We start from the raw sequence: 25,666 nt of genomic DNA on the forward strand, positions 1-25,666 counted from the left end.
TAGTCTTGGACCCTGCAAACAGCACCTGCAATCAAACTCAAGATGTTGTGCTTGCAGAGCAGGTCGGTCCATTAGTGATTGTAGCTACTGAGCCATTTCCTGATCCCCAGTAAAAGGATTTATTGCTTAGGGTTGGCAGTAAACTGGAAAGAGACTAGTGATGTTAATGTACATCTCAATTTTTGAATAATTTCTGTCGCTTCTACTTGATCCTGGTTTCAGGAGACCTCTGCTAGATGTTTTTCTGCCTGTCTTAAATGATGATAATAAATCAAATTAATAGTTATTTTTCCTCCTTCCTGTGTCCTCAGCTTCTCCATAATGTCAGCTAGTGCCATCTAAATTTGCTTCACAAAAATGAGAAACTTCAGACAGTTCTGACTCCAATGTGAAGGGAAACAAAAGCAAAACAAAGAAATAGGATTTCATCAAACTAAAAAGCACTACACAATAGAAAAAAAAATCCCTAAAATAAAAAGTTCCCACCAAAGGGTAGAAAACATTTGTACTCAATATATTAAAAAAAATTAATGTCTAACATACTTAAAAAATTCACAAAACTAACACAAGAAACCAAGCAGTCATTTCAGACAGTTGGGGAGAACTAGACAGCTGACCTCAGATACAGAGCACGTCTCGGCCCACCTGTCTTTGGGTACTTGAGTTGTTGTACATCTTGGCTACAGTGTATGTACGTAGGCAAGTATATATTCTAAAAATTATTGTTATTATGTTCTTTGAATTGATGCTTAGGAGTGGATCATAGGGTGGATGAAGTAAACCTTTAGAAACATTCATTTTTAATGTTGAATGTTTTGAGAATTCCTCATACTCTTTTTCATTAAGACTGGTTCTGTTCATGTTCCCACTCACAGTATATGAAAGCTACTTTGCCACATCTTCCCCAAATACATTTTTTTGGTCTCTGGTATAGCATTTTTTCGGGTATGAATTGGTATTGTATTTCCTTTTGATTTGCATTTCCTGGTAATAGATGGTGAGTACACTTTTGTATTCCTGTTAAATGTAGTCTGTTTTCTGTCCTACTGTTCTCCTGTAACACTTTGTGAGTTTGATTTTGTATTAGCCTCTTCCTTCTTTTGCAGTTCTTTCCTTTTCTCCTGTTTCTCCTCTTCCACTTCTTCTACAATGGCAAACACTTACAGAGTTAAGAATTTTAGTCATATTTATGTTAGAATGAGTGTACTATAATAATTAATGTATTATGAGTATAATAAAGTTATATTTGTATTATAATGAGTGAGTGAGATAAAGGAACTAAGTACCATCAATTTGTAGTGGTTATGTGTGTGAAATAGATCTTGTTTTTTAAAGAAGCTGCTTCAATGCCTCTAGCAAAACTTTGCTATGAAGTTTCTAAGCGCTTACTTGTCCACAAAGCTTTGGATCATTTTTCAAACCTGAACGATAATCTAGTTGGGTAAAGTATTTTTGGTGAGTTGTACATTTCTTTGAGTTTTTCTTTTTCTGAAACAATATAGTGGGACAGGGTGTTCCTTATGCATCAATGGGAGGATTAACTAGCTTTAGCTTATTGGCAGAAGGCTACATGTGATTGAATCACAGCAGAGTTGGTGTCCCTTTGATTGAATTTTTAGACTCTCCAGCTACATCCAAGGACCATCTATTTCTAAAAGCATTTCAAGCATCCTCTAGTTCTCAAGAAACAAAAAGCAGGTTTATTCCTTAAGGAGACCTAAAGAGGATGATATGGCTTTTTTTGAAAGAAGATTCCAGGAGAGGATAAAAGTGGAAAAGGCTGCTAGGCAGAGAGGAACAGCACCACTGCCATCACCTGTGAGAGCTTCCTGAAGACTGTTGGGGAAGTTAAAACGCCATCTGATATGTATGTCTCCTTTTAATTTAAATATAATAGTTTACTTTTTCTTAAATTATTTCTTTTATAGTATAAAATAGCTTTTATAGTCGTATCCATAAGCCACCTCGGGCCGGCACCAGGTAATCTCATCTGCCACCATCCAGAACTCATGGCTGCTCCTCCTGGAAGGGAACATAAATGAGGCCCCCATAACCATGCCACCGGACTCCATGCCAGGCTGTTTTCACTCGGGGCGCTCCAGAGGGGGCGGGTGAGAGTCCTCACCTCCCCAAGGGACCCAGCCCCAGCAGCTGACCTCCACAACCCAACTGCCGCCACATTCCAGACCGCTTTCCACACGCTCAGGCCGAGCCTCAAGCATGAGTGAGCATATGGCTAAACCTTAAGATACATCATAAGACACTCCCTACTCATTTTCCATAATTACCATACCATATTTGATTGGAGGCAAGATGGCGCCAACACCACCCGAACCCCTCGTGCTGTTCTGAACCTGGCTCACCATCTCGCCTTAGACAACATGTGGCTCAGCACTCCAGGCATGGAACTCTACGCGTGATCCCTGCTGGAACTCTATGCATGATTCCTGATGGGCATCGCCAGCTGTTTTGCAAGATTCGGACAGAATGGTATTGGTGGGGCATGGAGAAACCACGGCTCATCCACTGTGGGGTGCTGTCAGCCAACCACCGGGTGACCTGGGACTTGGCACAGGTGTTTGACCTGGCACACACCCTCCAGGCGCACTCCATCAACCTCAAGGAGATCAACCTGAGGCCGCAGATGTCCCAGGTACTGCTCAGGGATGCAGACAGGTGTATGTTTTTCAGTGTGCAGATCGTTACAACATGCTAGTTGATCAAAAGCTTACATTCGGTAAACTGAGAACACCTGTAAGGGTGATTAGAGGCCGCCCCAAAAGGCTCCGTCCCACTTGGAGAGCCTGGCAAGCTACCGAGAGTATCCCGCCCTCACAGGAGAGCCTGGCAAGCTACCTGTGGCGTACTCAATATGCCAAAAACAGTAACAACGATGGTCCTCATTCCCTTCATCCTGAAAGAGCCTCCAATATGCCATTACACTAGCACGTGACAGGGACGGATGGAGATGTTACTGGTGCCCACTCAAGCAAATCGATGAACAATGGGATGACAATGATACAGTGATACAAAATAATATGCTCTATTTTCTTCAGGCCTATAGGATCTTACTTAATCTGTTGGGAGTCTCCTGTGATTTCTGTTGTATGTAAGTTCCTTCAGTGATCTTACTGTCTTTCTAATTAGTTTCTCTTAAATTCCTTGTGCTCTGTTCATTTTTTTGAGGATTTTATCCATCTTCTGTTGTTTTCTAGAGTTTCATTGCATCCCATCTTGGAGTTAGTTTCCTCAGCTGCTGTTAATCTACTTCGAAGTCTTTTCATTAAAACTTGTTTTGCCTACCAGACTCATCTATTTACACCTCTGGTTTTGGTTTTCTCATTTCTGCACTCAGACTGTCTTTTCTGTGCGGAGGACCTTTGGGACTTCCACTGGATAGGATATGGGTAAAGATTGGTGGGCTGGCTCCGCCATGACAGTTCTGGCTTGCATTGAACCCCAGGGACAAAAGGAAATTTTGAAATGACAGTGAGGTACTTCACTCACGTAAACATGGATGAGACACCTAGAATTATTTCTTACGACTTTTTTTTTTAATTTTTATTTTTAATTAGTGAATCACCGTGAGGGTACATTTACAGATTTATACATTTTTGTGCTCATGTTTCCCCCATACAAAGTTTGAGAACCCATCCCTTCAGTGCCCATCCTCCACCACCAGTAAACCCAACATCCCTCCCACCCTCCCCAGTTCCGTCTCCCCCCACCTCACACTGCCACTATGGCAGGGTATTCCATTTTGTTCTCTCTCTGATTAGGTGTTGTGGTTTGCAATAAAGGTGTTGAGCGGCCATTGTGTTCAGTCTCTAGTCTACATTCTGCACGCGTCGCCCCTCCCCCGCATGACCTCCGACCACATTTTACTTGGTGTTCCCTTCTCTGAGTTGCCCAGAATGAGAGACCAGCCTCCAAGCCATGAAGTCAACCTCCTAGTATTTATTTCTTACGACTTTCCTTTATAAATCTTTCCCTTTATTGCATCTTGATACTTTCTTGAGGTAGAGGAAAGAGGTGAATAACAGCCAGCATGATACAGATTTTTCATACTCTTGGGAACAGCCGTGAAAATCTGAAGCCTTGTAGATCACAATGCAAAGAGGTGGAAATACTGGTTCTAGATGAAATGCAACCATTTAGTTTTATTAATTTTTACCATTTTTATTACAATTTTAATGAAAAACTTTATATGAAGCGATCTGTTGATTTAAAGTACTTTAGAAAGTTTAACACATCAATATAAATCGGTGTGAATTAACATAAAAGTATTGATCACTTTGAAAAGCAATTATAGTTCACACCTTTATCATGTGAAACTTGATTTTTGTGACTTTTTAAAAAATGTCTACATCATTGTTTCTATACACATAACTTTTTACATCTTTCTGTGTATATAGTGGCAGTGAAAGCATTAAAATATTTCAAGTCTTGGGGGCGCTTCCCCAGCGTTCCTTGAGATCTGGGACTGTTTTTGTCACACTCAGCCTGTCTGCTAGGGGACACCTAGTGTTCTGACCCAGCAGTACATCTCTGCATGGCCCAGGGCATCTCATGGAGGGCCGCATGTATGCCTGCCATCTGAGCTGGCTTCCTGGCACCTGATGCCCTTTAATCTTTATTTTATTTAATCTTTGTTGGGTGTTTAAAATATTTTACTTTTGAGTGTTGATTTTTCACTCTTTCTTTAAAAAGTATGCTTAAAATTGATTATATGAAAGTTCATAATATAACTTTCTGGCAAATACATATTTGGCATATTTTATTTTTGAGAATTTAGTTAGAACATAGATTTAGAAGTGCATCACAATCACGATATCCCGTTAATCACCGATTTCTCAGGCGGGCTCAGTAACATCTCATTTCGTCCTTTCCCTGAGATCTTAGAAGTCTATCTCGACTAGGCCCTCCTAACAGTGTTGCACTGGGGGCTCTTCAGGGTCAGGGGAATGAGATCCAGCTTGTTACTAGATTTTGCATATGAATACACCATGGGAAGCTTGCAAGGCTGTCCCATGTGGGCAGGAAACTCAGAGGATTGCCAGTTTCTCCCACAGGGAGAAGTAGGCAAAAGATAACGTGTGGCCGATTTGCCGCGTTTCTCTGCCAGTACTTTCATGCATGAGGCCTGTCCGAACATGTGGAGAGGGGCCTCCAGCATGGCTGCAGCTAGGTTCCGATGGTCTTCGGCCGCCGGGAGTTCTGCTTGGGTGGGGAGGGAAGCTGGAGCCCATCACCTCTGAGGAGCCCCGGGGAAGACAGCCAGGTGTGCAGGCAAGAGATTCTGCCCAAATAAATAAAGGAGTGCATACTTTATTTTTTTGTGTGTACATATATATGGATGTTTTGAAATCCATATCCACATATATGTTTACTATTTTTGGTGTTAAAATTGCTAATATGAAATTCATGTAAAGAGTAATCTGTGCATATTTGGAAGTGCTGGAAAGGAATCATTGCATTTAAAGGAGACTGCTTTTAATTACTAAAGTAGGCATTTTTACTGTGTTTATAAAATTTGTTTGGATTCTGAATTCTTATTTGTGTAATTTATGATGGAAATAGAAGTCAACAGTGGAAGCAGAGTACTACAGGAAATGGTGAGAAATTGTGGGATTAAGGAAGTAATGAAGACTTGGATTTTATTACATTCTTTTTAAGCATACACAAGTGTTAGTGAAAAAAGGATATGTTCATGGAAGGTATATTTATTAATAGCATCACCCTGGTTGACAGAAACATTGAGCAGTTTTTTTCAGTCCCTGTTTACTTTTTCAGAACCATAATAAGGTAATATGGTTCCTTTTGACTTAAACATGACAAATAACTAAGCATTGAGGCTCTGTTTATAGGTAGTGTAATAATTTAGTTTGGTGTTTGAGGATAATGTTTAGTGTTGTGGTCAAGTAGTGTGAATTGACCAGTTGCAGTGTCAGTTTCTTAAATGTCTGATTCAGTTTGTACAAAAATACTCCATTCATTCCGTGCTACTTGTTGCTTGGGTGCCATTTGTATTAGCAAGCTTTTGTGGCTTTTAATCAAGACTGGAACTCCAGGTTTTATGACACTGTCATTGCCAGTGTCTGAAATTACATTTCCCCCCCTCTTCATAGGTTTTTTGAATTTGTTTTAATATCTAGTTCTTTACCCCATGTTAAGTTATGTATGAATTGAAATTGTATGATTCTTTAATGTCAGCCACATTAGAGAATCATGAAATCAGTATAATTTGGTAGAGTATACTGAAAAGTTACTATATAAATTAATCCAAACAAAATTTATTTTAACTTACAGTATTAGTTTTCAGTAGATAAAATTTCAATGAACTAAAGGCAGCAGTGAAGTTGCTTTTTCCTACTGTTGTTAGTTCCAGGTGTTGGGGGATGGAGATGGAGGCGCATTTGAATTGTATTCCCCACCGTTGTTAGCATCTCTGTTCCTATTTCTGTTTCTGTCCAGGTACCTACTCTTAAGGCTATTTTTTCATAAATGTCTTTTATCTAGTGATCTTTCAACTTAATCAGAGAATTGTTGATGAGTGAATGATTCTCTGTGTTCAAGAGACTGCAGAGATGCACGTGGTTTCTGGTTTTGAGAGGAAGTGAGGAGCTGCGTCAGGTGTAGTGGGAACTTCCAGTGTCACAAAAAATACACAATAAATGCTTTATCTGACTTTTCTCCGTCTAGAGTCTTTGGCTTTACTTTGTCTCACGTGTTCAGTGAACTGCTTACATAGATGGTAGAGAAGCAGTTGCAGTTGTTCAGTTTAGTGAACCTCTTAACTCCTGACCTCATCATGTTCTCTGGGGACTACTAAAGCAAAAAAAGAAAATTCTAAGTCCTTAACACTTAACACAAGATTATTTTCCTAGTCTTGTGTACATACTCTGGCATGTTCATTTGTATAATTACCATGTGTGTCATATATGTGCATGTGTGCACATTAAAAAAGTTTTCTCTTTTCCTCTGATGTGATATTTGTTCCAGTTGTTTCTACTCTCTGAATGTATTTTTTGTAAGTTTCTAAGTCTTGCAATCAGATAACCTCTAGCACTGAAAAATGGAGAAATGTCTAAAAAAATGGAGAAATGTCTAGGCTAAGAAAGTACGTTAAATGGACAGTTGATAAATAAATATCGAGGTTTAATAATGTCACTTCAGAGTTTCTGTAGATATTTTAAGTATCTTGTTGATCTTTGTTTTGTAGCCTTGAGCAAAATATTATCAGCAAATAGTGAAAACTGTTCTCGGTTGCTGGTAGTTTAACCACTTTGGAAAACAATTTTTAATAAAGTTACATACACAATTCCCATATATTTTCTCAATTTAAATGTACCTATTAGGAAAGCCAACCAAGAAATGAGGTATGTGCCAGAAGGAATGAGTTCTAAACAATTAGATTTTATAATGAAGCAGTTTTGTTTACTTGACTTAGACTTTTAGCTTAATGCTATGAATTTCTGGAGCTTTCATATTTTCTTTCTGATTTTATAAATGATAACATCTGCTTATTCTTAAGAAAACTTATTAGTGGTGCAGATATAGTTGAAAAGTATAGTAAATTTTGTGTTATCAGCAGACTTTTTTGTTGCAGTTCCTTTTTTTTTTGGTCAAAATAGATAAATTGTATATGTCCTTATTTGAAAAAATAAGCTCAAAGTTGCTATTTAGAAGCAATTTCAGGGGCTGGAACAGGAATATAGTTGGTAGGGCATTTACCTTTTTTTTTTCTTGCTTTTTGCGTCACACACTTTTTGCGTACTTTTGTAAATATATGTTGTCAATTTCTGTCTGACATGGCATGATGGAATAATATATTGTTATACACAGCTTTTCCTCTGGAATGTAAGAAACCTTAGAAAAAGCACAGGCTTCTCCCCCACAATATTCTCTTCTGAGTCTTAGAGTTAAAACAGAGTTTTAACTGTTTAAAATTAGATTTTATAATGCACAATCATGCACATAAAACACTCATGTATATCTCACACACACACACATACTCAAGCGTGAATTCATACATACAAATGCTGAGATTTAGATTTAGGCTTCAATTCTGTTTCAAAACAAAGTAATAAGGTCAAATCATCTCCCTTTCAACTGAGTCTTAGAAACCATTAAATGAGAATATTGTAAATAGAATATTTTGAGTTTTTCTTTAAATTCTAGATTCTTTTCCATCTTCCTTCTGAAAAAAATCCTTATTTTGTTTCAGCCATTCATTTTAACAATGCAACTGACTTGTGTAAATCAATTATAACAATCCTACTCCCCTTGTCAGTGGCTTGCTAGATTTAGACACCAAATACCATAGTAGTAGTGTCATTTCAAAATTACAAATGAATCAATTCCTCAAAAGAATATAATAAATTTTAAATGTTTACAAATCTAAAAGCAGTGATTCAAATACTCAAACCAAAATCATTATAACTATCTGAACAACTAAGATAAATTCAGATATATAGCCAGTGATTTTAATATCCCTCTATACCTGCGTAGGAAGAGAGACAATCAGTAAAGATGTGTCATGAAAGAGGAGCATCAACTAATCTCACCTGACTGATATTTGCAGAACATAAATTAGATAAACCACCATTTCTATTACCAAATTTATTCAACAAATACCCCGAATGGGTAGAGGTAGATATATTGAAAATTTAAAATGAAACCATGTAACTGTGTTGTTCATTTCGTACAACAGTACCAGGAGAGCATCCACAGGCCTAGGGTGCATTCCTGGCACGCACAGGGCCCTGGGCTCAAGCCCTGTCTCAGTGTGATGCCTTGGGCCCCAGCTTCATCGCATCACCAGTCCTATGCATTTAATCGTTGGGCGCAGGACTGACAAGTCGAGTATTACCAGCCCCTCTCCACACAGGGCTCTTCACTTTTTTAAATATTTATTTTGGTTTTGGGCAGAAACGCGGGGCTCAAGAAAGAAGAGCATCAACCAATCTAACTTGACTGATATTTGCAGAACATAAATTAGATAAACCACCATTTATATTAGTCTCCTGGTGGACAGTTCCACAATGAAATTGACCACATCATATTCAATTGACAGTTTTGCCTGACTGATGTTGTTGTTGTCCCAAAATTCCAAGTGGCATCAGACCACCGTCTCCTTCATGTGAAATTCTACTTCACGGAGCACGGAGAAAGGGCTGTAGAATTTAAGACGAGAACTCTCAGAGCGACCACCAACTGTGAGCTCTTTGGCACTACTGCAGCAATATGGGAAGATTGTTGTTGACAACATCAAGGAGGAATACGAGCGACTGGTTCAGCACCTCCATGATTGTGTGAGGAACGCCGAGAGAGAGAAAGCCACGGATACCTGTCTTTGGGAATTCTCGAGTTCATTTGCCACCATGGTTTGGTACGAGCCTTAGGCAATCACAAGCTAACGTCCGGGCTCGCAAAGCTGCGCAGGGAAACGTAAAGGAAGACCTAAAAGAGAGAAGAGCACCAGTGTTAGCCGATGTGGCAGAAGCCGGGAAAAGTATTCACAACGCCCACCTGTCCTTTGCCTTCTATAAGACCAAGATGATTGCCCTTCGATGTCCTGATGGATCTATCACATCTTCCAGAAGGGCAATGGAAAAGGTTATTCATGACTTCTACTTGGATCTCTTTGATAGCCACGTCCACTGCACACATACCAGATTCTGCAGGATGGATATGTCGTCCCCAGGTTTATGTGCGAGAGCCTCCAAGACTAAACTGCTCACCCTGGATTAGCCCCCCATGCTTCCAGAGTCCCTCTCTTCCTCTCCCTTCCCCCCTCCCTCCCCCCCCCACCCAAATCAGAGCATTTTTTACTGTCTCTGTGCTTGTGCTTAGGGATCACTCTTGGTGGGTTTTGGAGGACCCCTTGCACTGCCAGGGATTTAATTAGGGTTGGCCCATGCAAGGCAAATGCCATACCTGTTGTACTATCTCTGTGGCCCAAGTATTTTTTAAAAAAAATTATATTGGCACTTAGCTATCATCCCCACTTTGTTGTATGTATGTATATGGGGACATTTTATTTATTTATTTTTTTTTATTATTTTTTTTTATAATTTATTTATTTTTAATTAGAGAATCACCGTGAGGGTACAGTTACAGATTTATACACTTTTGTGCTTATACTTCCCTCATACAAAGTTCGGGAACCCATCCCTTCACCAGTGCCCATTCTCCACCACCCGTAAACCCGGCGTCCCTCCCACCCTCCCCAATCCCATCTCCCCCCCACCCCACCCTGCCACTGTGGCAAGGCATTCCCTTCTGTTCTCTCTCTCTAATTAGCTGTTGTGGTTTGCAATAAAGGTGTTGAGTGGCCGCTGTGCTCAGTCTCTAGCCCTCATTCAGCCCGCAACTCCCTTCCATATGGGGACATTTTAAAGATTATTTACCCTCTTAGAAAAAAATATTGTCAGATAAATGATTTGCTTTTATTTATAAACCACACGCTGAATTTTCCAAGTCAATTTGAATTAAAATGAAAGTTGTGACCTTTTTTGTCTATTCTTATAGCTTTGCCTGCTTCCTTTTGGTTATTGCTAAACTTCAAATCCTTCTGGCTCTCTAATTCCACAACTCAGTTGACTTGTAAGAGCGCAAACTCATAATTTTTAATTTTGGTTCACTGTTCTGATTATCTTACTACTGGGGTTCTCTGTTTCACCACCCTACTTTCCTTTTACAGGTACTCTACTGTGCCTTTCACTTTCAGCCCTGCCCTCAGTCAGACTTTTTTTGGTCCTTTTGGAAATATTATACTTTTACTTAATTCAGGGCGCAAAAGTAAAGGATAAAAGGAGCTCTCTGCTCCTGCACGACCATGGCCCCGGAGCCCAGCTAAACTACTTTTGGCACCAGCAGCTTCTTGCAGAAATGTCTCTAGACTGTGAACTGAGCCCTGGCCGCCATTGTATGACAACCACAAAAGGGAGGTACGAGCTTGCAGTGATGCAATTTCTGGCAGGAATTTCCCTGGACTTAGTTACTAAAATACAGGAATCCAAAACCGCACAGCTGCGATAGACCTCATATCTCTTCATTGTCAGCAATGGAAAACAAAGTATCAAATGCTTCCTTTTCAACAGGTCTGACTTTGGGGGGTGGGCGGGGGAACTCCAGACAATAGTAGTGAGTTTTTTTGTTGAAATATTGAATGTAATCAAAGTAAAGAGAAAATGAAGTGACATTTATCAGCTACACAGGTGGAGGGTGGAATAAGGCAGTTCCTGATGGTGGAATATGTGCATTGGTGAAGGGATGGATGTTTGAGCATTGTATAATTGAGACTTAAACCTGAAAGCTTTGTAACTTTACACATGGTGATTAAATAAAAAGAATGGAAAAAAAAAGAAAAGAATACAAGGAGAAGAGGAGAAAAGGGACAAAATAAGATAGTATGTGCCTATATACATTTGCACTTTCTTTTCCCCCATAAATAATATTTCTATGTGTGCTCTGCATCTGGCTTTTGTAGGAATCTCCATTTTTCTTTCTCTGTCTGATTTGGTTTGTAATGATTACATAGTCTTAGCCACTGAAAAATCTGTTCATTCTATCAAAAGAATAATTTTGTCATCAGTGTTGTCTCAGCTCTGCTTTTGCATCTCCTTCCTTCCTTCCTTCCTTCCTTCCTTCCTTCCTTCCTTCCTTCCTTCCTTCCTTCCTTCCTTCCTTCCTTCCTTCCTTCCTTCCTTCCTTCCTTCCTTCCATCAACAGTCTTATTTTTACTGTCTTACTTTTTGAGCATACTTAATACTGGTCGACCTTTTCATGTAATTGGTGCTCAGAAATACACACACATACACACACACACACACTGCTCTAAAAATTGTAATACTTAATAGTATAGGTGGTACTTATCTTGACTTCCAGTTGTCTAATATTTATATCCCAGAGGAAACCACTTTATTTCCTTTTAATATTTTTAATTTATGGAGGATGCTGAACTAGATGACACACCCATGGAAAGTTACCCCGGCATGTGAGGCCGGTTTCCAAGCCGTGGAGCAATCCTTCTGGTCCTTATGTCTACTATCCTTGGGTGCTAGTCTCCCATTGTGTTACTTTATATTCCACAAATGAATGCAGTCCTTCTATGTCTGTCCTCTTTCTGACTCATTTCACTTAGCATCATACTCTCCATGTCGGTCCACTTACATGCAAATTTCATGACTTCATCTTTTCTAACAGCTGCATAGTATTACATTGTGAGTATGTACCAAAGTGTCTTTAACCAGTCATCTGTTCTAGGGCATTCGATTTTTTCCCCTCAGATTCTGGCTATTGTAGACAGTGCTGCAATAAACATACAAGTACAGATATCATTTCTACTGTACTTTTTTCCATCTCCGGGATATATTCCCAGGCTGGGTCAAATGGGAACTCAGTTTCTAATTTTTTGGGAAGTGTCCATACTGTTTTCCAAAAGGGCTGAACCAGTTGGCATTCACACCAGCAGTGAAGGAGTCCATTTCTCCCCACATCCCTGCCAACTCTGGTTGCTTTTGTTCTTTTGAATGTGTGCCAGTCTCTGTGGTGTGAGATTATATCTCATTGTTGTTTTGATCTGCATCTCCCTGGTGATTAGTGATGTAGAGCATTTTCTCATGTGCCTTTTGGCCATTCAGATTTCTTCTCTGAGAAAGTTTTTGTTCATTTCATCATCCTATTTTCTGATGGAATTGGATGTTTTCTTCTTTTCTAGTTCAAACAGTGCCTTGTATATCCTTATTAACCCCCTGTCAGATGGGTATTGGGTGAATATCCTTTCTCATTCTGTAGACTGTAGGATAATAATGGGTTTGTCCTTTTAGCCTTGCCTCAGGGAACTTAGTTGACTTTAAAGCAATGTCCTTTCTGTATGGACACAGGAAGACAGTTAATGTTTTGCTTTGTAACTTGGGGACATTATTGTGAAATGTCCTCAGGAAGAATCAAACTTTAAGTTTGATATATCTTTTACTGTGCTTTTTTCTTTTTTAACATTTAAAAAAATTTGTTTTATAAAGTAGTTCATAATATTTTATTACATTTAATATTCAAACACCAATCCCAGCACCATAAACCTTCCCACTGCCCTATTTCATGTATTTCCATCCCAAACCCCAAAGTCTGCACCAAAGAAGAACAGAAATAATATAATATTTCCCTCTAAGTTTGGTTGCCTCCAACTTTGAATCCCATCAAGTGTGGTACAGAAATCTTGGAATATGGGTAGGGTTTTTTCTATGGAATGTCACATGGCTGTCAGTGCAGCTGTAAGGTCCAGGAAAAGATTCACTCCTGGTGAGGCTCTGCCTGAATGTCTACAAACATTTTAATGATCTCTAATTCAGGTGCTTACTGGCTCCACAATGAGATATGTAAAAAATATAAACGCACGTGCCCACAGAATAAGTACTTGTAGTAAATCTACTAATATTTCTAGCAATGTCATTCTGTATGAGCACAGTAAGAGGTATATCAAACTTAAAGTTTGTTTTTTCCTGAGGACATTCACTATATATTCCAGACCACAGTCCTTAGGTCAGGTTAGTCTTCCTAACCCCAGCAGGGTCCTAGTCTTGTCGTTACTTTTGGATCATGGCAGCATTTGTCTGTGGCAATGTTCTCAACTTATAGTTGAGTATTGTGGCTCTTTGGCTTGGCCCATTACGATGCCAGGGTAGCTCACAGCTTTCCCTGGGTTCATTCCTCCATTCCGTTCCTCATTGGGACCCTGCTTTTGGGGTGCTAGGAACTAAGGGCAACTGAGTGAGAAAGCAGATGCCCAGGAGTAAATATTGAAGTCAATCAGCTCCCAAGTTACAAAGCATAATATTAACTGTCTTCCTGTGTCCATACAGAAAGGTCATTGCTTTAAGGTAAACTAAGTTCCCTGTGGCAAGGCTGAAAGGACAAACCCAGTGTTATCCTACAGTTGACTGTCTTTGTATTCTGGTCACTATTTCTTTTGAGGCGCAGAAGCTTCTTAGTTTAAGATAGTTCCCCCCCCCCTTTTTTTTTTTATTTTTTTTTATAGTTTATTTTTAATTAGTGAGTCAACGTGAGGGTACAGTTACAGATTTATACATTTTTGTGCTCATGTTTCTCCCTTACAAAGTTTGATAACCCATCCCTTCACCAGTGCCCATTCTCCACCACCAGTAAACCCAACATCCCACCCCCCCTTCCCAGTCCCGTCTCCCCCCACCCCACACTGCCACTATGGCAGGGTATTCCCTTTTGTTCTCTCTCTCTCTGATTAGGTGTTGTGGTTTGCAATAAAGGTGTTGAGTGGCCATTGCGTTCAGTCTCTAGTCTATATTTGGCCCGCATCATCTTTCCCCCACATGACCAACAACCACATTTTACTTGCTGTTCCCTTCTCTGAGTTGCCCAGAATGAGAGAACAGCCTCCAAGCCATGGTGACAACCTCCTGGTACTTATTTCTACTATTCTTGGGTGTTCGTCTTATAGACTATTATTCTATATTCCACAGATGAGTGCAATCTTTCTATGTCTGTCTCTCTCTTTCTGACTCATTTCACTTAGCATGATACTTTCCATGTAGATCCACTTATATGCAAACGTCATGACCTCATTTTTTCTAACAGCTGCATAGTATTCCATTGTATATATGTACCAGAGTTTCTTCAACCAGTCATCTGTTCTAGGGCACTCGGGTTTTTTCCAGATTCTGCCTATTGTAAACAGTGCTGCGGTGAACATATAAGTGCATATGTCACTTCGACTATACTTTTTGGCTTTTCTGGGATATATTCCCAGCAGTGGTATTGCTGGGTCAAATGGGAGCTCAACCTCAAGTTTTTTGAGAATTGTCCATACTGTTTTCCAAAAGGGCTGAACTAGCCGGCATTCCCACCAGCAGTGTAGAAGGGTCCCTTTCTCCCCACATCCTCTCCAACAGCGGTTGCTTTTGTTCTTTTGGATGTGTGCTAGCCTCTGTGGTGTGAGGTGGTATCTCATGGTTGTTTTGATCTGCATCTCTCTGATGATTAGTGATGTAGAGCACTTTTTCATGTGTCTTTTGGCCATTCGTATCTCTTCCTTGGTAAAGTTTCTGTTCATTTCTTCGCCCCATTTTTTGATGGGGTTGGATGTTTTCTTCTTGTAGAGTTCAACCAGTGCTTTATATACCCTTGATATCAACCCCTTATCTGATGGGTATTGTGTAAATATCCTTTCCCATTCTGTAGATAGTCTTTGTATTCTGGTCGCTGTTTCTTTTGCTGTGCAGAAGCTTTTTAGTTTAATGTAGTCCCATTTGTTGATCTCTGTTTTTACTAGATTGCTTAGTTCCGTGTCATCTTTGAAGATACCTTTATCTTCAATATCCTGGAGGGTTTTGCCTACCTTGTCTTCAATGTACCTTATGGTTTGTGGTCTGATGTTGAGGTCTTTAATCCATTTTGATCTGACTTTTGTGCATGGTGACAGATCGAGTTCTAAGCCCATTTTTTTGCATGTGGTTGTCCAGTTGTGCCAGCACCATTTGTTAAAGAGACTTTCCTTGCTCCACTTCACATCTCTTGCACCTTTATCAAAGATTAGATGATCATACATTTGAGGTTGTGTGTGGGGATATTCCACCCTGTTCCATTGGTCTGCAGTTCTGCTTTTGTTCCAGTACCATGCTGTTTTAATTGTTACCGCTTTGTAGTAGAGTTTAAGGTTGGGAAGGGTGATGCCTCCCATCATCTTTTTCCCAAGAATTGTTTTAGCTATCCGTGGGCGTTTATTGTTCCATATAAATTTCAGGATTGCTTGCTCCGCTTCTTTGAAGAATGCCATGGGTATCCCCATAGGGATCGCGTTAAATCTGTATAATGCTTTGGGGAGTATTGCCATTTTGACAATGTTGATTCTCCCTATCCATGAGCAGGGGATATTTTTCCATTTCCTCATGTCCTCTTTTATTTCATGAAGTAGCGTTTTATAGTTTTCTTTGTAGAGGTCCTTTACTTCTTTAGTTAAGCTGATTCCAAGGTATTTGATTTTCTTGGGCACAATTGTGAATGGGATTGCTTTTTTCATGTCCCTTTCCTCTGTCTCATTGTTTGCATATAGGAAGGCCATGGATTTTTGGGTATTGATTTTATAGCCTGCGACTTTACTGTATAGGTCAATTGTTTCTAAGAGTTTCTTACTAGAGCTTTTAGGTTTCTCTAGGTATAGTATCATATCGTCTGCGAATAGTGAGAGCTTGATTTCTTCCTTTCCGATCTGAATCCCCTTAATATCTTTTTCTTGCCTGATGGCTATTGCTAATACTTCCAGTACTATATTAAAGAGAAGTGGTGAGAGTGGACATCCTTGTCTTGTCCCCGATCTCAGAGGAAAAGCCCTTAGTTTTTCTCCATTGATGATAATGCTCGCCATAGGTTCATGGTAGATGGCTTTGACTATCTTGAGAAAAGTTCCTCCAAAACCCATTTTGGTGAGAGTTTTTATCATGAATGGGTGTTGGATCTTGTCAAATGCTTTTTCTGCATCTATGGATATGATCATATGGTTTTTATCTTTACTTTTGTTGATGTGATGGATTATATTGATTGATTTCCGAATGTTAAACCAACCTTGCATCCCTGGGATGAATCCCACTTGGTCATGGTGTATGATCTTTTTGATGAGTTGTTGGATTCTATTTGCTAGTATTTTGTTGAGAATCTTCGCATCGGTATTCATCAAGGATATTGGTCTATAGTTTTCTTTGTTAGTGGTGTCTTTGTTTGCTTTTGGTATTAGGGAGATATGTGCCTCATAGAAACTGTTTGGAAGGGTTCCTGTCTTTTCGATTTCCTGGAAAAGCTTAAGGAGAACTGGCAACAAGTCTTCTTTGAATGTTTGGAAGAATTCGCCAGTGAATCCGTCTGGACCTGGGCTTTTGTTTTTGGGGAGACTTTTGATTACCGTTTCGATTTCCTTGATATTTATGGGCCTATTCAGGTATTTCACGTCTTCTTGGCTCAGTCTTGGGAGGTTGTAGGAGTCAAGGAATTCATCCATTTCTTTTAGGTTCTCTTGTTTTGTGGCATACAGACTTTCAAAGTAGTCTCTGATGATCCTTTGAATCTCCTTGGTTTCTGTTGTGATGTCCCCCTTTTCATTTCTGATTCGGTTTATTAGGGTTTTCTCTCTTTCTTTCTTTGTGAGTCTTGCTAGCGGTTTATCAATCTTGTTTATTTTCTCGAAGAACCAGCTCTTTGTTTCATTAATCTTATGGATTGTTTTTCGGGTTTCCATATCGTTAATTTCTGCTCTAAGTTTTATTATTTCTTTCCTTCGATCTGGTTTGGGTTCCTTTTGCTGGTCCTCTTCTAAGATCTTGAGCTGCGAAGTCAAACTATCTATATAGGCCCTTTCTTCCTTTCTGAGGAAGGCTTGCAGAGCTATAAATTTTCCCCTTAACACAGCTTTAGCTGCGTCCCATAGGTTCTGGTAGCTTGTGTCTTCATTCTCATTTGTTTCGAGGTATCTCTTAATTTCTTTCTTGATTTCCTCCGTGACCCACTCATTGTTCAATAGTGAGTTGTTTAATTTCCAAGTGTTTGATTTGGTTCTCCGAGTCTGTGCATGATTAACTTCCATCTTCAGTGCATCATGGTCTGAAAAGATAGTTGATACAATTTCTATCTTTCCAATTCTATTAAGGAATAACTTGTGGCCCAGAACATGGTCTATTTTGGAAAATGTTCCATGTGCACTGGAAAAGAATGTGTATTCTTTCTTTTGGGGGTATATAGCCCTGTATAGGTCTATTAGCCCTGACTCTTCCATTTCTTCCTTCAGGGCCATCGTTTCCTTGCTGAGTGTTGTTCTTGTCGATCTATCCAGAGGTGATAAGGCAGTGTTGAAATCTCCAACTACTATCGTGGTGCTAGTTATGTCCTCCTTAAATTCTGTTAGGAGTTCTTTTAAGTATTTCGCTGGTCGTTCATTAGGTGCGTATACATTTAGGAGTGTGATTTCTTCCTGTTGCACATATCCCTTGATGAATATAAAATGACCTTTGCTGTCCCTTCTGATCTTTTTCAGCCTGAAATCAATGCTATCGGATACTAGTATGGCCACCCCTGCTTTTTTTTTGAGGGGGCTGTTTGCTTGCAGGATTGTTTTCCATCCTTTGATTTTTAGTCTGTGTTTGTTCCGGCTATTCAGATGTGTTTCTTGTAGGCAGCAGAAGGTTGGGTTTAGTTTCCGAATCCATTTTGCCACTCTATGCCTCTTGATTGGTGCATTTAGCCCGTTAACATTAAGAGAGATTATTGTCATTGGATTTTGTGCCATTTTTCTGTAGGGTTTGTTGTTCTTATAGGTCTTTTTCCTTGTCTTATAGTAGCCCTTTGAGTCCTTCTTTTAAATTTGGTCTTGAGTCTATGAAGTTCCTGAGCTGTTGCTTGTCCATGAAATAATGTATGGTTCCTTCAAGTTTAACTGAGAGTTTAGCCGGGTAGAGTATTCTTGGTGAGGCATTCATTTCATGAAGTTTTTTCACTATATCCCACCATTGTCTTCGGGCTTGGAGGGTTTCTTCTGATAGGTCTGCTGTGAATCTAAGGGGTGCGCCTTTGTATATGATCTCCTTCTTTGATCTTGCTGCTTGCAGTATTGTGTCTCTATCCACGGCATCCATCATTCTGACTATGATATGCCTTGGGGATTTTCTATTTGGGTCCCTTTTAGCTGGCACCCTTCGGACTCCTTGTATCTGGATGTCCACATTCTCTAGCTCTGGGAATTTTTTAGCAATGATGTCTTTAATGGTGTTTTTTTCATTGGGATTGGTTCCGTGTGGTTCCGGCACTCCCATGATTCTTATGTTGTTTCTCCTGAGGTCGTCCCCTAGGACTCTAACTCGCTCTAGAGCCATTTTGAGGTCTTTTGCCATTATTTGCTGTTGTCTATATGCTTTGTGCAGCTCATCTTCAAGCTCACTGATTCTGTCTTCGGCTGTAGTCATTCTACTATTGAGGGCTCCTACGGAGTTTTTAATTTCATCTACTGATTCTTTTAGTTGTGTGACTTCTGTTCGTAGCTTTGAAATTTCTGCTCTCATTTCTTCCTGGATTATCCTGGTGGAGCGTTCCAACGCGGCATCCATATCCTCCCTTAATTTATTGGATGTTCGTTCCATAGTTGTGTTGAGTTCATGAATCATCCTGACAATTTCCTCTCTGAATTCTCTATCTGAGAGGAGGGTGTATTTCTGGGAGGTCGCTGCTGAGGTTAGTGAGATATTTTCTTGGCTCTCTCCTAGTGGTGGGGATTTTCTCAGTTTCTTCATGTTGTTATGGGCTTTACTATCTGGAGCTCTCGTTAACTTGGGAGGAACCTCGACTAAAGACTTTTGGTTATGCTCTTTTGACAAAGTACTTTTCTATGCAAGTTGATGTGTTCATTGACAGTTTTTGTGAAGTTAGGATAGGCTAGGTTAGTTGAGTATCAACATATAGTAACTAAGATAATGAGAGAGTTCTTCGGAGAAATGGGTTCAATCAATTGTAGCCAAAGGACAATGTGTGGAATGGTAGGAAAAATATCTGCGGCCGCTCCCGAAACAGGCCACGCCCACTTTTAAGGCCACGCCCCCAAATGACAGGACACGCCCCTAACCTGTTCAGACACGGGAGGGCGGGATCAGGCGCGGTGGGCGAATGACTGGGACCTGCCCGGCGGGGAGGGGGTGCTCCGAGCTGTCCCGCTGCCGCGGGCGGGCACGGGACGCGGGGGGCGCCTTTCCAGGTGGCACAGGGTCTCCAAGGGGAAGAGCCAATATACCTGTCGGACACGGGAGGGCGGGATCAGGCGCGGTGGGCGAATGACTGGGACCCGCCCGGCGGGGAGGGGGTGCTCCGAGCTGTCCCGCTGCCGCGGGCGGGCACGGGACGCGACCCCCCCCTTTTTTTTTTTAATCTCTGTTTCCACTTGCTTGGCCAGTGGCTTGTCATCTTTGAAGATACCTTTAGCTTCAGTGTCCTGGAAGGTTTTGCCAACCGTTTCTTCAGTGTACCTTATTCATTCTGGTCTGATGTTGAGGTCTTTAATCCACTTTGATCTGGCTTTTATACATAGTGTTAGGTAGAGGTCTGAGCCCATCTGAGCCCATCTTTATGCCTGTAGCTGTTCAGTTTTGCAAGCACCATTTGTTAAAGAGGCTTTCCTTGCTGGACTTAACATTTCTTGCTCCATTATCAAAGATTAGATGATCATATATTTGAGGATGTATGTCAAGATATCCCACCCTCTTCCATTGGTCTGCAGCTCTGCCTTTGTTCCAGTACCATTCTGTTTCAATAACTAATGCTTTGTAGTAGAATTTGAGGTTGGGGAAGGTGATGCCTTCCAACTTTTTTTTTGCCAAGAATTGCTTTAGCTATTTGTGGGGGTTTGTTGTTCCATATGAATTTCAGGAGTGTTTGCTCTGTTTTTTTGAAGAATGTCATGGGTATCCTTATAGGGATCACATTGAGTCTGTATAATGCTTTGGGGAGTGTTGCCATTTTGACAATGTTAATTCTTCCAATCCATGAGCAGTATTTTATTTTGGGATATAAATTAGAGTTGTAACTCATTCTTTATTCTTTATTCTGTAAAATATGTGTTAGAAATGCACTGGCATGATTTTTATATCTTGGCACTGGCTTATGCATTATATACATTATAGATGTTATACTTTTTTCTATTTTTATTCACAGGCCACAGAAACTTTATTTAGAATGGGTGTTGCAAGAGGAACCATCACAACATTAAGAAATGGAGAAGTAAGAACAATTTCGATATAATTATGAGTTCATAATTCAGACGATGAGAAATTAAGAACATAAACTGTGAATTATATTATGCTTTCTATTAACAAATTGGAAAATACCTGATATTCATGTTTTGAGTGTATATGACCTGATAATCTATTTTTATTCAGTCATATTGGAATCTTGATATATTTGGTTGAATGTAAATTATAGATTTTTTTTTCTTTTTTGGGTCACGTGGCGATGCTCAGGAGGTATTCCTCTATTCCTGTATCTGTGTTCAGGAATTACTTCTGGTGGGGCTTGGGAGACCACATAGGATGCCAGGGATCCAACCCTGGTTAGCCGTGTACTAGGCAAATGCTCTAGCCGCGGTACTATCACTCCTGCCCCTTGTCCTCTTAAACTTTGATTAAAAGTAATGAAAATAAAGACATTTAGTAATGACTCCTGCAAAAATATATATATTTATTTGTAAGGAAAATATATATTTTTTCCTTTCTTTTTACTTTTTTTTATAGATCAATAGTAATTCCTTCTTAGGATAAAAGAATTAGAAATGTTGATATTTATCCTCTGTACACACAGAGATAGAATTGTGTATGCTCTTTATTATGGTTGATATAAAATTAAGATACAGATTCTAAATTTTTTACGTGTGACAGCTCTTAGCAATTCTTAAAACTATCTACCATATATCTACCATATATTTTAGAATAGAAGTAGCATCACATTGCTAGCTCTTTTACTGTTTTTTTTTTTTTTTGCTTTTTTTTTTTGGGTCACATCTGGCAATGCACAGGGCTTACTCCTGGCTCTGCACTCAGGAATTACTCCTGGCGGTGCTCAGGGGACCATATGGGATGCTGGGAATCGAACCCTGGTCGGCCGCGTGCAAGGCAAACGCCCTACCCACTGTGCTATTGCTCCAGCCCCTCTTTGACTGTTTTTATGCATGTAAGAATAAAAATTTGTTTTGTTCCAGAAGTTAGTTGTGATATATAATTTGATTTTTGTGGTTTTAAATATTTCGTGATTTAAATATTTGTGGTTTAAATATTTAAATATTAGAAGAGAAGAAATTAATCAGTTGGCTGAAGTTAATCAGTGGATGTATCTTTTTATTAGATAAAATAGGCAATTATTTAGAATTTTTACATCATTGTTTAATATATTGGCAAATAACTTTGGTATCAATTTTTTGTGTTTATGAAAACAGCTTATTTGATACCTTTGTATTCTGAACAATTGTGGTGTCATTTTATGAAAAGAAAAGATTCTCCTTAGCAAGAATCAGGATTATTTATCTGTTTAGAGCATATCAAAATGAAATTCAGATTTGAGTAGTTATTGTGTATTTTCTCACGGTTAACGGGAAACTTTTGAACTTATCTTTTGAACATTTTCTAAACAAGTAGTTTTGGGAAATATGGTTTTTATGAGTATTCTGAATATAGTGACACATTGAAGTATTGGATATGTGTGTGAGAATCGCTAATTTAAAGGAACTAAAGATAGCTTTTAATGTCTTCACCAATGACTAGAATTGAGCCCAGGTATTACCTTGGTTAATAGATATTAATATTAAGCAGAGGCTTAAAGTTCTCTGGTCATAAGTTTCTAGAAGGATGTTGTACCTTTTCCTTCTTACATTTTGAGATCTGTGAAAGTTAACTAATTAGTGTCTTCTAATTAATGATACCACATAGTTACCACTCACCTGTCTTCTGAATTGTGATCTTTTTGTGTGTGCATCTATAATATTTTAGTTGGTTAAAAAGAAGGTAATATAGTTTAAAAATACAGAGTGATATGTATTAATTATTCAGTAAATGGTAGGGAATATAGGGTGTGAATTAGTTTTACTTAATTATTTAACTTTGAGAAGTAGGGAATTAAGATGGAACAGAACAATATATAATTAAATATGTGTATATACAGCTGGCGTAGATTTTTGGAGTTGGTGTGCTAAGTGCTGTGGAAAGAATTCTTGCCTTTAGAGAGGAATTTTCTGAGGAAACAGCTACATTAATACTTGGAAAAACAACCCGAAAGAGTAGAAATTCTTAATTTAGGTTGAGTAAAGTATTTTATTTACTTCTAAGTAATAATGTAGAGTAACTTCTGAGTAAATAGAAGTAGAATGGTGAGTTTTAGAGTTGAGGCAGAAATTATTTGGGAGTAGGCAATGGACTAAAAGCTTAGGTATTTAATTATTGTTAGATTATTAAATATTATTATAACTAGCTAAGATAATTATCTTTAACATATTAGAAAATTTATGATATATCAAGGGAGGGGAGTGACAAGGAGCATTAAGAATTGTCCTAGTTTCATATGCCAAAGCATTAATAATGCCATTATAAACCTTGTTACCTAATAGGTATAATATGATCTAAAATAATGTCATAATATTAATGATGATGATGATAAATTAAAACATCTTTGTGTTTCAGGGAAACATTTTTCTAGCCCCTTCTAGGCATGATTGGTATGTAACCAATGATAAATATCAGAATAAAGACTGGTGTATCTATATTACAAAAACAGGAAGCTTTTTAATAAATTGTTGAAGTGCATGGTGATTCTGATTTTGGCTTTTCTGTTTGATGTCGGTGGACCCCACGGGTGACTTATGTGAAACGGGGAGGAGAAAGACGGTCACTTTCTCCCCAACCGCCTCTACCACCCGGGACCCAGGGTTACTGGGTTCTTGTCTCGCTCTCGGAAAAGAATTTCAGGAGTAGACAAGCAGTGAAGTAAACATTTTATTTAGAGGTTTCTATGGGAAGGAGGAAGGGATAAGTGGGAGAGAGAATAGTAAGAATAACGTGCTCAAGAGAGAAGTCGGGCTTCTCCAAGGGTGGAGAGAGAGCTCTACACGCATCCTAGCACTGGACACGAAAGCATGAAAGTATACATCTCAAGGGGGGAAGATTCGGGGGACACATGTGCTCGGGCACCACATGTGCTCGGCCACGTGGCACAAACAGCACAGGGGCTCAGGCAGCATATGCACGTACTTCCTTTGTTGAAGGTGTCTTTTATAGGGTTTCTTCAACCTGCCCCCAGGTGGGGCTTCTTGCCAGGTAAAAGTCCGTTGCTAAGGAGGTTACCAGGGAACTGGGTCTTCCTTAGGCTGGATCATATTTTAATCAGATTAAGGGAGAGGTCACGGAATTCAGGAACTTCATGGGGAGGGGTCCAACCTCCTCAGGGTCTGCTGAAGGTCTTATCAGGTCTGTTTTCTGTATCCACTGGGTGGGTCAGTCTCAGGATTCTCCTTCCAAGAGACTTTGTTAATCTAAGTTTCATTGTCAAGGGCCTTTCCCTATCTACCTGCCTACATCATGTTCTTCCCATTATTCCTGTGCTTTGAATACATATTTGTGCTTGGTTTTGTTGTTGTTGGGCCACACCTGGTGGTGCTCAGGGGTTATTTCCAGATTCCTGCCAGTTCTGAGTTAATTGAAATGCCTGGCATTAAATCCTTGCCTTTCACATGCAAAAAATGTTCTCAGTTCTTTGAACTATCTTTCTGGCCCTATATTTGCATCTAATACTATAATACAGTATTAGAAAGTCTGACTCTTCTTTGTGCAAATGAGAAAATAATTTCTGAAGAAGTTTGAATTGTCCTGGACAGGTTATATGAGTAATTGAGGGATTTAAATAAAGGAGTTACTTTATCTTTTTTAATCTTTGTCATAGTTTTGCCAGGAAGAATTATTATGCCCTTAACAAACACCTTAATAAATAATTTGAAGCTCAGAGCGCTTAAATATTTTGCCAATCAGTGATCAAACAGCTAGGAGGTGACAGACTGAGATTTGAATTCTTATTTGATCACAAAACCCATTCATTCCATGATACAATATAATTTTCATCAATATAATTACTTATACTGGAGTTTACTAATCACTCACATACATCAAAACATTACGGTATTTATAACCTCAGAGATGATGCACTCTGTCATGTTTTTATTCATTCTAATTAGCATTATCTTTTCATATGTGTAGAGAAATAGAGTTTAAAATAAGAAAATATTGACACTTTATGTCTTTAGTCACTGATGCCTTAGCATGTCTGTGTATTTCTTAGTAAAGTTTTTGCTTTTATAAATGGCCTGACTGATTTTTGTATCTTGAATAAATTATATAAATTAATGGGGTTATTTTTCTGGCTGTTTTCCTGACTAGAATTTTTTTAAACAATGTGTTCATTTTGGGGCTGGACAGATAGTACGACCGGTAAGGTACTTGCTTTGCGCGTAGCCAACCTAGGTTTGAGCCCTGGCAATGGGTATGGTCATCTGAGCACTGCCAGGAGTGATCTCTGAGCACAGAACCAGGAGCCCCCCTGAATAAAGCTGTGGGTGTGGCTCCCAGACAGACAAAATGTGTTCATTTGGGGGAGAGAACTAGCATAATTGTCAGTAAGAAATAGTTGTTAGTGAATGTGCTTGGTTCAAAAATTGCACTTTAACAATTTCTTCAGCAAAGATGTCATCTTATTTGTACCCTTCCAGGTGTTTGTGTCTAAGACAAAAGAATCACTTGGTAAAAGCAAACTTAAGGTATTTTTAAATTTACCTTTTCTTCTTTAATATACCTCTGTAGTGGCAGCAGAAGTTAATGAATTTTCATTTGATCTTAATTTAAAGTTTTTGAAAGAAAAAGTTCTTTATCATAGGAGGATATGATTTTAAACTAATTCTCGACAAAGTACTTGTTCTGTATGTCTGCTGTCACTGGGTATTCAGTTGACAGTGACAGAATAGTTTAGAGTAGCCCTTTCAGCTTTCTTACATCTGCAGGCTGGTGAGAATAGGGAAAATATTTCATGGACTCCTGATGCATAAATAAAGATCATTTTATGGGGTTCAAATTTT

At 39.2% G+C, this 25,666-nt stretch overlaps 1 protein-coding gene across 1 annotated transcript in view; it reads left to right on the plus strand.

Annotated features, from left to right (window-relative positions):
- Positions 1-25,666, plus strand: part of TMEM135 (transmembrane protein 135) — a 220,380-nt gene that overhangs the window by 63,068 nt on the left and 131,646 nt on the right. The window contains exon 5 of the mRNA XM_055132698.1: positions 20,719-20,784. Coding sequence (XP_054988673.1) covers positions 20,719-20,784 — 66 coding nt within the window. The remainder of the gene's footprint in view (positions 1-20,718; positions 20,785-25,666) is intronic.

The sequence above is a fragment of the Sorex araneus genome, chromosome 1, assembly GCF_027595985.1.
Source record: "Sorex araneus isolate mSorAra2 chromosome 1, mSorAra2.pri, whole genome shotgun sequence".
Taxonomy (NCBI): domain Eukaryota; kingdom Metazoa; phylum Chordata; class Mammalia; order Eulipotyphla; family Soricidae; genus Sorex; species Sorex araneus.